This window comes from Drosophila kikkawai, unplaced genomic scaffold (genome assembly GCF_030179895.1).
Source record: "Drosophila kikkawai strain 14028-0561.14 unplaced genomic scaffold, DkikHiC1v2 scaffold_265, whole genome shotgun sequence".
Taxonomy (NCBI): domain Eukaryota; kingdom Metazoa; phylum Arthropoda; class Insecta; order Diptera; family Drosophilidae; genus Drosophila; species Drosophila kikkawai.
The window spans coordinates 16,146-27,911 of NW_027222608.1; the positions used below are offsets into that span (position 1 = coordinate 16,146).

The following is an 11,766-nucleotide window of genomic DNA, read 5'->3' on the forward strand; positions in this document are numbered from 1 at the left end:
TTTTTACATCGAATTTGGGTTCAATCTAGTTGCACTTCAAACGTCGCTTGACCCTCGCCTGAAATATCTCTCTCGACCTATCGAAATTTTCTTGTCGTTTGCCATTTGACTAATTATTTCACAGCAATATGGGCGCGCGTTGGATTTCGTATCTGCGGAAGCGAGAACTGGAGGCGATTTTGAAGGAGTTTTCCTTGGAAGCAGCCGGAACAGTCGAGGAAATGAGAAGCCGGTTGGCCGCATTTAATAATCGGGACGATCATGTACTGGAGATAGCCGAACGACTGCAGGAATGCGAGGCGGAGATCACAGCCGCCTTAACTGAGAGTAAACAACGTACACCGAGTCCGAATCCACACCCCCCGGGTACAGCGCAGCTTCAGATGCCAACACAGGAAGGCAGAGGTACCGCCACTACAGTCGGAGACATGGAGGCCAACCCGGTCAGACGGGTCCCATTTTTCCCAAGAAATCCGAGATGTCAGCAGCCACGCTCGCAGAGAAACTGAAGAATTGGGGAATTACTTTCGATGGGACCACGGACCCCATTACCTTTATCCAGCACTTCGAGGAACGAGCCACCGCATATGAAGTCGACGTGGAGAAGATGCCGCAGGCCATCCCTGGTCTCTTGACAGACACAGCTGAGCACTGGTTCCGGACGAGCCAGCTACTAGGAAAATCGTGGACGACCTTCAAGAAGGCGTTTCTTGACTTCTTCCTGCCACCTAGGTATTTTCAGAGACTCGACGATGAGATCCGCAACAGATACCAACGACAAGGAGAGCCATTTAAGCAGTACCTGGTAAACATTCGACTCATGATGCACCGAGCAGGATACAACGCGGAACAGGAGTTGGAACGAATCTACGAAAATCTTCAACCGGAATACCAGCTGTTTACAAGGAGACACGAGTTCACGACTTTGGAGCAACTTACCGCCTTAGTGGTAAACTATGAGGACACCCGCGATCGAGCCACAGGAAACCAAGCAAGGATGCTGGCCGAACTGCAGCCACCACCAGGGAGAGATGACTACGAGACCCCAGCGTATGCAGGAGCACCATCAACGAGCTACCAAAATGTCACGCGACCAGTCAGACGACCACCTACGCTCGCCGCAGTTCCACAACTAGGTTCTCGAGTGGGAAACATATCGATGGTGCCGCATTGTAGATTAGCTTGCAGGAATTGTGCCCAGGAAGGACACCGTTCATACACATGTCGCAATCGCAGAGTTCTCTTCTGCTGGGATTGTGGTCGCAGAAGAATACGCACTTACGAGTGCTGCCGTGTTTTACAGGTTCAGGATAGCAGAATCGTCGCGCAGGTACAGATCGAGGGTCAAATATTAAATGCCGTAATAGACACCGGAGCTAGCAGAAGTTTCGTGAGCGAACGAGTTGTTCAACGAGTAGGGACACCACATAACGTACGGTCGGTACGCACCCATGTCAGCCTGGCCGAAGGCTCGCGCAAGGAAATCACGAGGTCACTGGTAGCCAAAGTCCAGTTGGACCAACAATGGGTCACCTTTCCACTGTTAGTTTTACCTTCGATGGTGGAAGACGTGCTGTTGGGCATCGATTTCCTCTGTGGCGTATCTGCCACTATCCAATGTGGCCGCGCTTCACTGCAGCTGAGTCCTTTCTTAGTACCCAGCCCCAGGACCAATTCAGGTCTACCCTCGGTGTTAACAAATGCGTTTTCTCCCGAACCAACAGACAACAGCGAAGCCACGGGACCAGAACCAGCCAGCAACGATACAGATAACAGGATGCCAGATACCCCGACCTGCAGTATTTTAGGGCCACGAGACGAGATCGCCGTGCGGAACAATCCGTTTCGACGGAACCAGGCTACTGTTTCAGCGGAACCAGTAGAGAGAGTGCGATTGCCTTTCCCAGCCAACTCAGAGTATACACCTGACGCTGGAGGAATGTTAGCCGTACTCAAGTAGACCACGGAGCAGGAAGACCGCACCAAGGCGGCACCAGGAAGCACAGAGACCCGTAGCAGAGAAGCATCAGCAGCAGAGAGCCTGTACCGTGACAGGAGCAGAATCCAGGAAATACCCGCCCCCAGGCGGAAGCATCAGAGGAACGTCATCGAGGAGCCCGCACCCCGGCGGCATATCAGCAGGAGCCCGCACACGGCGGCACATCAGCGAGAACCCCACTCAAGGCGGCATCAGCATCAGGAGTTCGCACACGGCGGACACATCATCGAGAAGACCGCACACGGCGGACACATCAGCGCGAAGACCCGCACACGGCAGACACAGCCGCACGAATACCGCACCAGGGCGGAACTAGCAGAGCAACAGCAGCAGCAGAGAAGCAGAGCATCATCCCACAGGAATACCCGCATCAAGACGGAAGCAACGGAGAAGCATTCGAGGATACCCGCAGACGGCGGAAGTACACACGGAGAACAGCAGCGCAGCAGCAGCTTCAGAAGTCCGTATGAAGACTGCACGACAGCAACAAACTTGCTCAAAAATAAGCCGACGAGTGACGCTCGATCTGGCCAAGGCAAGAGCCAACCAGGAACACTGCGACAGGAGCCAATGCTTGAGTTAGTGGGGGCCACTTGCTGGAGGGTGCGCCTTCCCAACGTTCCCACTCCCCTAAGGGGGAAACTCAACGCTCTCAGTACCAGCATTAGCCCACGTTCCCCCTCACTAATAACTAACCCCCAAATAAAACCACTAGTTAGTCATATTAGTAAACCTGAAAGGCTAATAAAACTTTGTTTTCCTACAGCGCGTCATACCCAAGCCGTCGATTTGACACGGACCAGCCAGCCCGCTCGACGCAAGAAAGCTCGTCTCAGGCCTGGGCCAAGAGGCCTTACACGCTTGGACAGCAACGGTGGTGCCAAGCCTGGTACCATCCGCGCCCCGTTGAGTGACCGCGAGCTCCGAGAGAGAGGGTGCCAGCGTTGGCCACGGCCGCCACCACAAGCAACGACGACGATGATCTGGCCACCGTCATCCCGGGAAATTCTTCCCCGGGCAAGGAGAAGGAGACGCCAGCACTGGCCGCGGCCATCATATCCGCCGCGTCCACATCACCACGGAGAACGAGATCTCCATTTTTTCGCGCCCCCGAAGAAAGAGGGGGATGTGAGGAGTCGTTCGACTTCCCACAAATACTGGCGGCCAACTGCAACGGCAACCGCGCCAGCCGCCGACAACAAAAACAGCTCCCGCAGCCAACAACAACAGCAGAGTCAACGTCAGCCGAACCATAACAACAGCGCCAGCAGCGAATATCAACAGCGTCAGCAGCGAATATCAACAGCGCCAGCAGCGAATATCAACAGCGTCAGCAGCGAACAACAACAGCGTCAGCAGCGCCCAAAAACAACAACAACGGCGGTCAGGAGCCGGCAGCGACAACAACAGTAGCCGACGGCAATAACAACTGCCGCCAACGCTCATGGAGAGCCGCAGCAGCTAGCAGCGAAATCAAAACAAACCGGCAAATGCCCACAAATTATTCTCACTTTGTAAAATAAGCTTTGGAAATAATTTTGTATAATACTTTAATCACTTCTCACTTTGTAAACATAAGCTTTGTATCATCATTTTCTATTGTTTTTGTAAAATAAGCTCTGTATATTTGAGCAGCCAAGTTTCGCACTATAATCATCTTCCAGTTGTACAGAATTTAAGCGTAGTCAAGAATTAGTAGTTATCTTTGGTTTCCCGTTCTCACATCTCTAGATCGCGCAGAACCGCATTCTGGCCAGCGAGTGCATGTGCAGATAGAAATTTCTCGACGGCCAAGATGCGGTTTTCGCTAGAGTAGGCTAGAAATAATGCCTCAAAAACCCTAACCTAAAAATCCCTGCAAATTAAATAAAAACAAATGAAAGCTGAAATAAAAAAATCTGAAAAATGCAACTTTATTAAATAAAAAACAAATGAAAACTGAAATTAATAAAAATAAACTCGTACATATTTACATTTCGGTTCTTGCGGGGAATGGCTGAGTTTCGCCTACACTGGGAGAAATTTTACTCCAAACTTTAATAATAAAAATTTAAGTAAAAATTCTATTTAAATATATTTTGCTCTCGCGGAGAATCTAACCACTGACCGCTACTTCCGAGAGGCCGTACGCTGCCCACACTGGGAAAATAAATGCAGAGAAATTTAAAATGAGGAAAAATTAAATAAATTCAAGAAAAGCTCTCTTAAGTATAATTTTCGGCTCAAATCGAGTCCAGCTCGCGAGGGAACGACCCACAATCACGCTGGCCATGACTCACGTGAAATATTTTCCCAAAATGCCTAGATTTTAGGCCATAAATTCTGCCCTAGGAAGCGGTGGTCCCCAAAATCGACCCCTCTCTCGGTCTCCTTATAGCGATTGCTATGGGCCCGACCCAAAACGCGCTCCGCCGATTATTTCGCTCTACTGCAAAGACCGGACAAGCCATTTCTCTGGCTTCGTATCCCGGTAACTGACAACTACCATCTCACGTCAGTTTACCGCGCGTCAAAACACTTTGTCCCATATCTTTATAAATTTTTTCTGATAAAGAGGACCTTGGACGTGACTGAGACCTACCCCAGCCGTCGAACTTCCTTACAGTATCCACGGCAGAATTTGTACTTATATTAGTTTTTAAAAGGCTAATACATTTGCATACTCAATTGTAAATTTGTAAACAAAAAGTTCACAACTCAGCTAATAATGGCTGAATCCACTTCAGAATTTATATTTATATTAGTTTTTACACGTCTAATACATTTGCATACTCACCTAATAATGTCTGTATCCACTTCAGAATTAGTATTTATAATAGTTTTTACACGGCTTATACATTTGCATACTCAATTGTAAATTTGAAAACAAAAAGTTCACAACTCCGCTTATAATGCATGTATCCACGGCAGAATTTGTATTTATAATAGTTTTTACACGGCTTATACATTTGCATACTCAATTGTAAATTGTAAACAAAAAGTTCACAACTCCGCTAATAATGAATGTATCCACGGCAGAATTTGTACTTATATTAGTTTTTAGAAGGCTAATACATTTGCATACTTAATTGTAAATTTGTAAACAAAAAGTTCACAACTCAGCTATTAATGCATGTATCCACTTCAGAATTTGTATTTATAATAGTTTTTACACGGCTAATACATTTGCATACTCAATTTTAAATTTGTAAACAACAAGTTCACAACTCCGATTATAATGCATGTATCCACGGCAGAATTCATACTTATATTAGTTTTTAGAAGGCTAATACATTTGCATACTCTATTGTAAATTTGTAAACAAAAAGTTCATTACTCAGCTAATAATGCATGTATCCACGGCAGAATTTGTACTTATATTAGTTTTTACACGGTTTATACATTTGCATACTCAATTGTAAATTTGTAAACAAAACGTTCACAACTCAGCTAATAATGCCTGAATCCACTTCAGAATTTATATTTATATTAGTTTTTACACGTCTAATACATTTGCATACTCAATTGTAAATTTGTAAACAAAAAGTTCACAACTCCGCTTATAATGCATATTGTCTTGCTTCATGCGGAGTTGCCTTAAACGGCCCCCCACACAAGTAGGTCCGAAGAGAGGGATAACTTCAAGGGTGCGGTTTTATTCTGTGAATACATTAAATTAGCCTAATACATTTTTAAACTAACTTAAGCTTACCGCAGTGTGCCCTCCTACAATTCACAAGACAATGAAAAAGCACAATTTAGGCGGCATTCACAGTGCCGATATTAGTAGGCCCCTACTTCATGGGCCAAGAAATCCATACAACATCGGATAACTTACAAAATACTAGAATTTCCTTCCAACACTTATTCTACCTATCGATTACAATGTTTGGCCGTCGACATCCCCGACCCCGTGAAGAACCGCTTCACTCAAATCCAAAACTGCAAGTTTCGAGACAGGCCGCAACATTGTCCGAGATAGTCCGTTGTCGCTCACGCGCACACTGGCGCGTCTGACGACTCCATCAGCTCCGCTGTAGACCTCCTCCACGATGCCCTTGCGCCACTCTCGTCTGGGCAAGGCAGGATCGCAGACGAAGACCATATCGCCCTGGCGGATGGGCTCCGTTCTCCGGCACCACTTCTCGCGGCGCACCAGCGTAGGCAGGTACTCCAGGACCCACCTCCTCCAGAAACGGTCTCGCAGCATGCGAGCAATCCTCCACTGCTTTCGCGTAGAACCCTCCTTGGGCAGCTCCGCCTCCAAACCAGGCGTATTCGGCAGGTTAGCTGCTCCCTTGAGCAGGTCGTTTGGCGTCAACGGCGCCTCCTGGTCCGCATCCACCGGCAAGTGGGTGAGCGGACGCGAATTGACCACATTCTCCGCCTCGATCAGTAGACTTTCCAATACGTGATCCCTCGGCGCGACTTCCTTCAATGTATGGCGCAGCACTCGCTTGACGCACTGCACCATCCGCTCCCATACTCCACCCTCGGACGGGTTCGATGGGCAATTAAAGACCCATTCAATGCTCCTGCTGGATAACTCACTCTGTATTCTCTCCGTCTCGAACACGTCTCCGAATCGTCTGGCCTCCCTGTCAGCTCCCACGAAGTTCTTGCCGTTGTCACTCCGCAGTCTATGTACCGGTCCTCTACGGCAGACGAAGTTCCTGATCGCAATTATGCAGGAATCCGTCGACAGGTCATGCGCCAGCTCCAGATGAATCGCCCTTGTCGTCAAACACGTGAACAAGGCGACCCAACGCTTCTCTCGGTGACGGGCAATAGTCACCAGCAGTGGTCCAAAGTAGTCCAATCCAGTATATTTGAATGGCCATCCACCCGCTTCCAATCGATCCTCTGGAAGGGGTGCCATTATCGGCGGCGTCGGCCGCGTTCGCTGCAACTTGCACTCGTAGCACGACGAGATCACCTCCTTCAGCATGCGCCTCATCTTCGTGACCCAGAATCTCGTCCGGATCTGAGCAATCGTCGCATCCACGTTTTGATGCTTCATCTGGGCGTGGAAGTGTCTCACAATCATCTCAGTAAGACTGTGCCTGTGTGACAGTATCACAGGCCTCCTCGCACTGTACGGCATGCACAGCGCAGCATCAACTCTGCCATGAACTCGCAGAACTCCATGTTCATCCATGTACGGCGCCAGACCTCGAATCTCGCTCGAGCTGGCGACTTCCTTTCCGTGTTTCGCCGACCTCATTTCATCGGGAAACGATTCCAATTGGGCCTGCCTGACCAGCAGGTTCTCCGCGGCCTCACACTCCTTTGCAGTGAGTCCGTATTCCTCGAGCTCGCTTCTCTGTCTGCGGCACCAACGCGCAAACCTCAAGACCCAGGCTGTGGTCCTCACCAGGCGGCTGAAGCTCGAGAATCTCTGGAACGGAATGACAAATTCATTTGTGGCCACCAATGCAAACTCACTCGGCATCTCCTCGTCATCAGATGCATCCGGAACACGCTCAGTTCCCTCCTCAGGCACTGGCCAGCCGCTCGCTGGCTGCCTCAAAAATGCGGGACCGCTTAGCCACCGGGATTCCGGGCTAAGGTCCGCCTTGTTCTTCGACCGCGTCGCATCATCCGCTGCGTTGTCAGCTGTAGGTACCCATCTCCACTGGGAAACCTCCGACGACTCCAAAATCTCCGCCACTTGGTTGCCAACAAACTGCTTATACCGGCGGTGGGTGCTGCCGATCCATCTCAGCACCGTTTTTGAGTCCGTCCATAATACCGTTTCGCTGATGTCCACACTGTGCTCCTCCTTGATAGTGTTTATCAATCTGGTTCCAAGAACCGCTGCCTGCAGCTCCAGCCGTGGGATTGACATCGTTCTCATCGGCGCGCACTTCGTCTTTGCGCACACGAAACTAGCCAGCACTTTGCCATCCTCGTACATGACCCTCCAATAGGCCACCGCCGCGAATGCAGATTGACTCGCATCCACGAACACGTGCAACTCGATGGTCCGAACTGCTCCATGCCCAAAATAGTGCCGAGGACATCGGAACTGTCCCACGGCGTCCATCTGCCTGCGCCAGGCAGCAAAGGCTCTGCCTATCTCCTCCGGTAGTGGTTCGTCCCACTGGATCTTCTGCCTCCATATCTCTCGCAGCAACAGCTTCGCTGTAGTCATCAGGCAGCACAGGAATCCCAATGGGTCGAATGTTGACATCAGCAGGCTCAAATACTCCCTCTTTGTAGGGACTCGATCTCCACTTAGAACGCTTTCTGGCACTCGATGATACTCCACGTTGAATCTGAAGTCATCCGTTGCTACCTGCCAGCGCATTCCAAGGATCTTCTGCTCAGTCTCACCCCATCCGACGCTCTTGACTCGTCCAGGTGGTCCCAACGCCGCTTCCACGATGGGTGAGCTGGATGAAAACTGGCATAGTTCGAAGCCAGCCTCCGCATGTATCTCCTTCACTCGGGTAGATACCGCAATAGCCTCGCTCTCTGTAGCGAAACTGTCCACATAGTCATCAACATAATGGTGGTCGATGATGGCCTTGACTGCCCTCGGATCTGAATCCCGAAACTTCAGGGCATTCAGCGTCTTCACGTAATGCGCAGTGCTCGGCGAGCAGGCTGCTCCAAACGTCATTACGTTCATCTCGTACACATCCGGGTCTCGATCGTCGTTGCCATCTCTCCAAAGGAACCGTTGGGAACATCGATCCTCGGGTCGGATCAGCACTTGGTGGAATATCTCCTTGATGTCACCGCAGACTCCGACTGCTCCTTCCCTGAAATGGAAGAGCACGGCTGGCAAGGGCTTATAGTGCTGAGGCCCCTTGTCCAGCGCCGAATTTAGAGAGGTTCCTCCAACCTTGGCTGCAGCATCAAACACAAGCCGGACCTTACCGGGCTTGTTCGGGTTTTCGACACCAAAATGTGGCAAATACCATAGCTTGTCGCTCTTCACGGCGACCTCATCCGGCTGCAGCTTCCTCGCATACCCTTTGGACACGTAATCCTTGATAATACGATCGTATTCCAGCGCCGCCCCACTTTCACCGTGGTGTCTTCGAGGATCCTTTGTGCCCGCGCGTCATCGCTTGCTGCGACCTGTGGCGCGAGCTTCACACCAAAGCTTTCCATCTCGAAGTAGTCCTCTACCATCTTTTCCATCGCATCTTCCATTGACACGGCTAGAAGGCAGGACCTCGGTGACGGCGTAGTCGATTGTCCACTTACCGGCCCATACACAACCCATCCAAGCTCGGTTGCGGCCGCATACGGTCCCTCTCTGGCAAACCGCCTCGTCCTAAGTGGCAATCCCAAATGTCCATGGTCCAGTCCGATGAGCAACTTCGGCACCGCGTTGCTGTAGGGCTTCATCGGCAGACGCGCATCCTTATGCACGCCCTGGACATCTCGCCGACATAACGTCTGCATCGGCAGACTCAAACTCGAAACGGCGTACACGTTCCTCAACGCGTGGCGAGTGGGCTTCCCAGCTCCACTTATCTCTAGACTCACCACGTGGGTGGGCTCTCTACTGGCCTTTCCTCCAAACCATTGAATGTTAAGCTGTCGATGTTCGCCTCGCACTCCCAGATCCCTCCGCAACTCGTCATCGATCATCGTGACGGAGGATCCTTCATCCAGAAGCGCGTAGGTATCTACCTGGCGACCAGCTCCGTACAGCGTTACTGGCAGTATACGGAACAATAGTCGGCCTCCCTCGGCGTCAATGCAGCTTAAGTTCCTTTGCACAGGTGCCTCCGCTGGCTGCGGGGCTCTTCTCTCCAGGCTATTTCTGAGAACCGCCGGCTGCTGGCTCCTCTCGTGGTCCCTGTAACCACCTCGTGGCGAAGACCTTCTTTCCGGGCTGCGTCTGGAAACTGCTGACTGCTGGTTCCCACCGTCGTGGCGCCTGAAGCCACTTTGCTGCTCCGGCCATCTTCGCCCCTCGTCCGCTCCATGTAGCAGACGGTGATGCATCTGGCGGCATCCGTTGATTCGGCACTCGCCGTGCCCATTGCAGGTTCTAGCTGTATGACCAATCCGTAAGCATGTGAAGCAGAGCCGATGCCTCTTCACCATGCTCCACCTTCTCGATGGCGAAGCTCCGATGAACTCTCTACAGCTCGTCGTAGCGTGTTGCCCTCCACAAATGGGACAACCTCCATGCCGATCATCCCGCTGCTCGCATCCGTTCTGGTCGACGCTCGCATGCAGGACTCGACGCCTCGGCTCCTTTCCCTCGACGTCCAAAATCGTACACACGATGTTTGCGTACTCCTGTAGCCACGTGCTGAAGTGCGCTACAGTGGGAAAGGGCTCGATCGATGCAGCGTGCCTGGCCCAATCCACTCGCTTGCTCGTAGGAAGCTTTGCCACTAGCTCCTCCATGAGGGTGGGGTTCCCCAGGTGCTGCTCCGCCTTCGCTGACTGCAAGAAGGCCGTGAGGTTACTCACTCGGGTTGCGAAGGGGACGATCCTCGCCAGGTGCTGCTCCGAAATCGGCGGCACCTCTCGCACGCTGTTCAGCTGGCTGCGTATAAGCTGCTCCGGTCGGCCAAACCTAAAGCGCAGCTGCTCCATCACGGGGCTGACGTTCCCAGGGTGAATCAGTAGCGACTTCACTGTCTCGCGTGCTTCATCCTTCAGCGCCTTCAACAGCCTCTGGTTGTTCTCCAGGTCTGTGCAGTTGTATGCTTGGGTCGTCTCCACAAATGCACAGTTAAATATAGGCCACTCCTCGGGCTGCCCTCCAAATACATGCAGGTCCGGAAGCCTTCTTGGCCCATTCGCTCCTTGGGCTCCATTCGGCGTCATCGAGGCGTAGGATCCAACAAATGGCGATGCTGTTGCCACGTTGTGGATGCTCCCGCCCGGTAGCACGAATCCATGCGCCGTCTGCGCAACACTCGTAGCACACAGTGGCTCCACTAGATGATTGCTAGTCGTTAGCAATGGCGGTCCACTCCAATATGGCGGCTGCGTGCAGGCCGTACTGCTCGCACCGACACAGCTATGTGGAACAGGCCCGACCCCGTTAGTTGGGGCCTCACCGTTAGATGTGGCTACTGGCGGCCCGCCCCAAGATGGCGGCCGCCCCGACGCTTCACTGTTGGCGCCATTTGCGCTTGGGCCAACTGCGATTGGCGCGCGTTTGGCGGTGCTCTCACTGTTCAGGACTTTAACCTGCCTCAGCTCATTCTCCAACGCCGTAATCCTCTCCATAAGGTACGACGTGAGTGGCTGGCCTTCCTCCGGCACTGAACTCGCAGCTGTGACAGCAGTACTCCTCGGTTGGGACGCTACTGTAGTCACCGTAGTGGCTGGGCGAGAAATGGCCGCCGCCGTGGTTATGTTCACTTGCGGCCGGTTTCCCGCTCCACTACTCGCTGGCTGCTGATCCGCTCGCGTTGTTGTAGGGGTGGCTTCCCCTCCGTTCAGCCGGGAACTCCTCCTGGGGGAATGCTGCATCCCAGGTTCAATATGGCGCTGCCTCAGCGCGCTTCAAAATGGCGACCCTTGTGCCGCTGCCTGCGTCACACCGACGCTTGACGCTCCTTGCGCCTTCTGTCCGCTTGCTGCGGATACCTCAATTGACGCTGACTGCGTCTCCGTCCGTACCCAGTGTTCGGCGCTGGCTGCGCTCCTCAATGTCGCTGACTGCGACTCCTCTACTGGTACGGGAATGTGCGCCTGGCGCTCCTGCGCCACCGTCCGTACCCAGTGTTCGGCGCTGGCTGCGCTCCACTATATCGCTGACTGCGACTCTACTACTGGGACGGGAATGCGCTCCTGGCAAC

The 11,766-nt window shown here is 52.1% G+C and overlaps 1 protein-coding gene across 1 annotated transcript; it reads right to left on the reverse strand.

Annotated features, from left to right (window-relative positions):
- Nucleotides 1–5,601: 5,601 nt before the first annotated feature.
- Nucleotides 5,602–11,437, reverse strand: LOC138929518 (uncharacterized). Its single transcript, XM_070288951.1, has 3 exons — nucleotides 9,088–11,437; nucleotides 5,691–8,959; nucleotides 5,602–5,638 (listed from the first exon to the last, which is right to left on the reverse strand). The coding sequence occupies exons 1-2, from the start codon at nucleotides 11,435–11,437 to the stop codon at nucleotides 5,859–5,861; spliced, it is 5,451 nt and encodes a 1,816-aa protein (XP_070145052.1). The 3' UTR covers nucleotides 5,602–5,638; nucleotides 5,691–5,858.
- Between the last annotated feature and the right edge of the window lie 329 nt (nucleotides 11,438–11,766).

Bases quoted from the DNA above. Each gene is read 5' to 3' on its own strand.
- LOC138929518 (XM_070288951.1), bottom strand. From the start codon at position 11,437: ATGCAGCATTCCCCCAGGAGGAGTTCCCGGCTGAACGGAGGGGAAGCC. The intron at 8,960-9,087 runs GTGTGAAGCTCG...ACGTGTCCAAAG, and splicing joins CTTCGAGATGGAAAGCTTTG to GGTATGCGAGGAAGCTGCAG.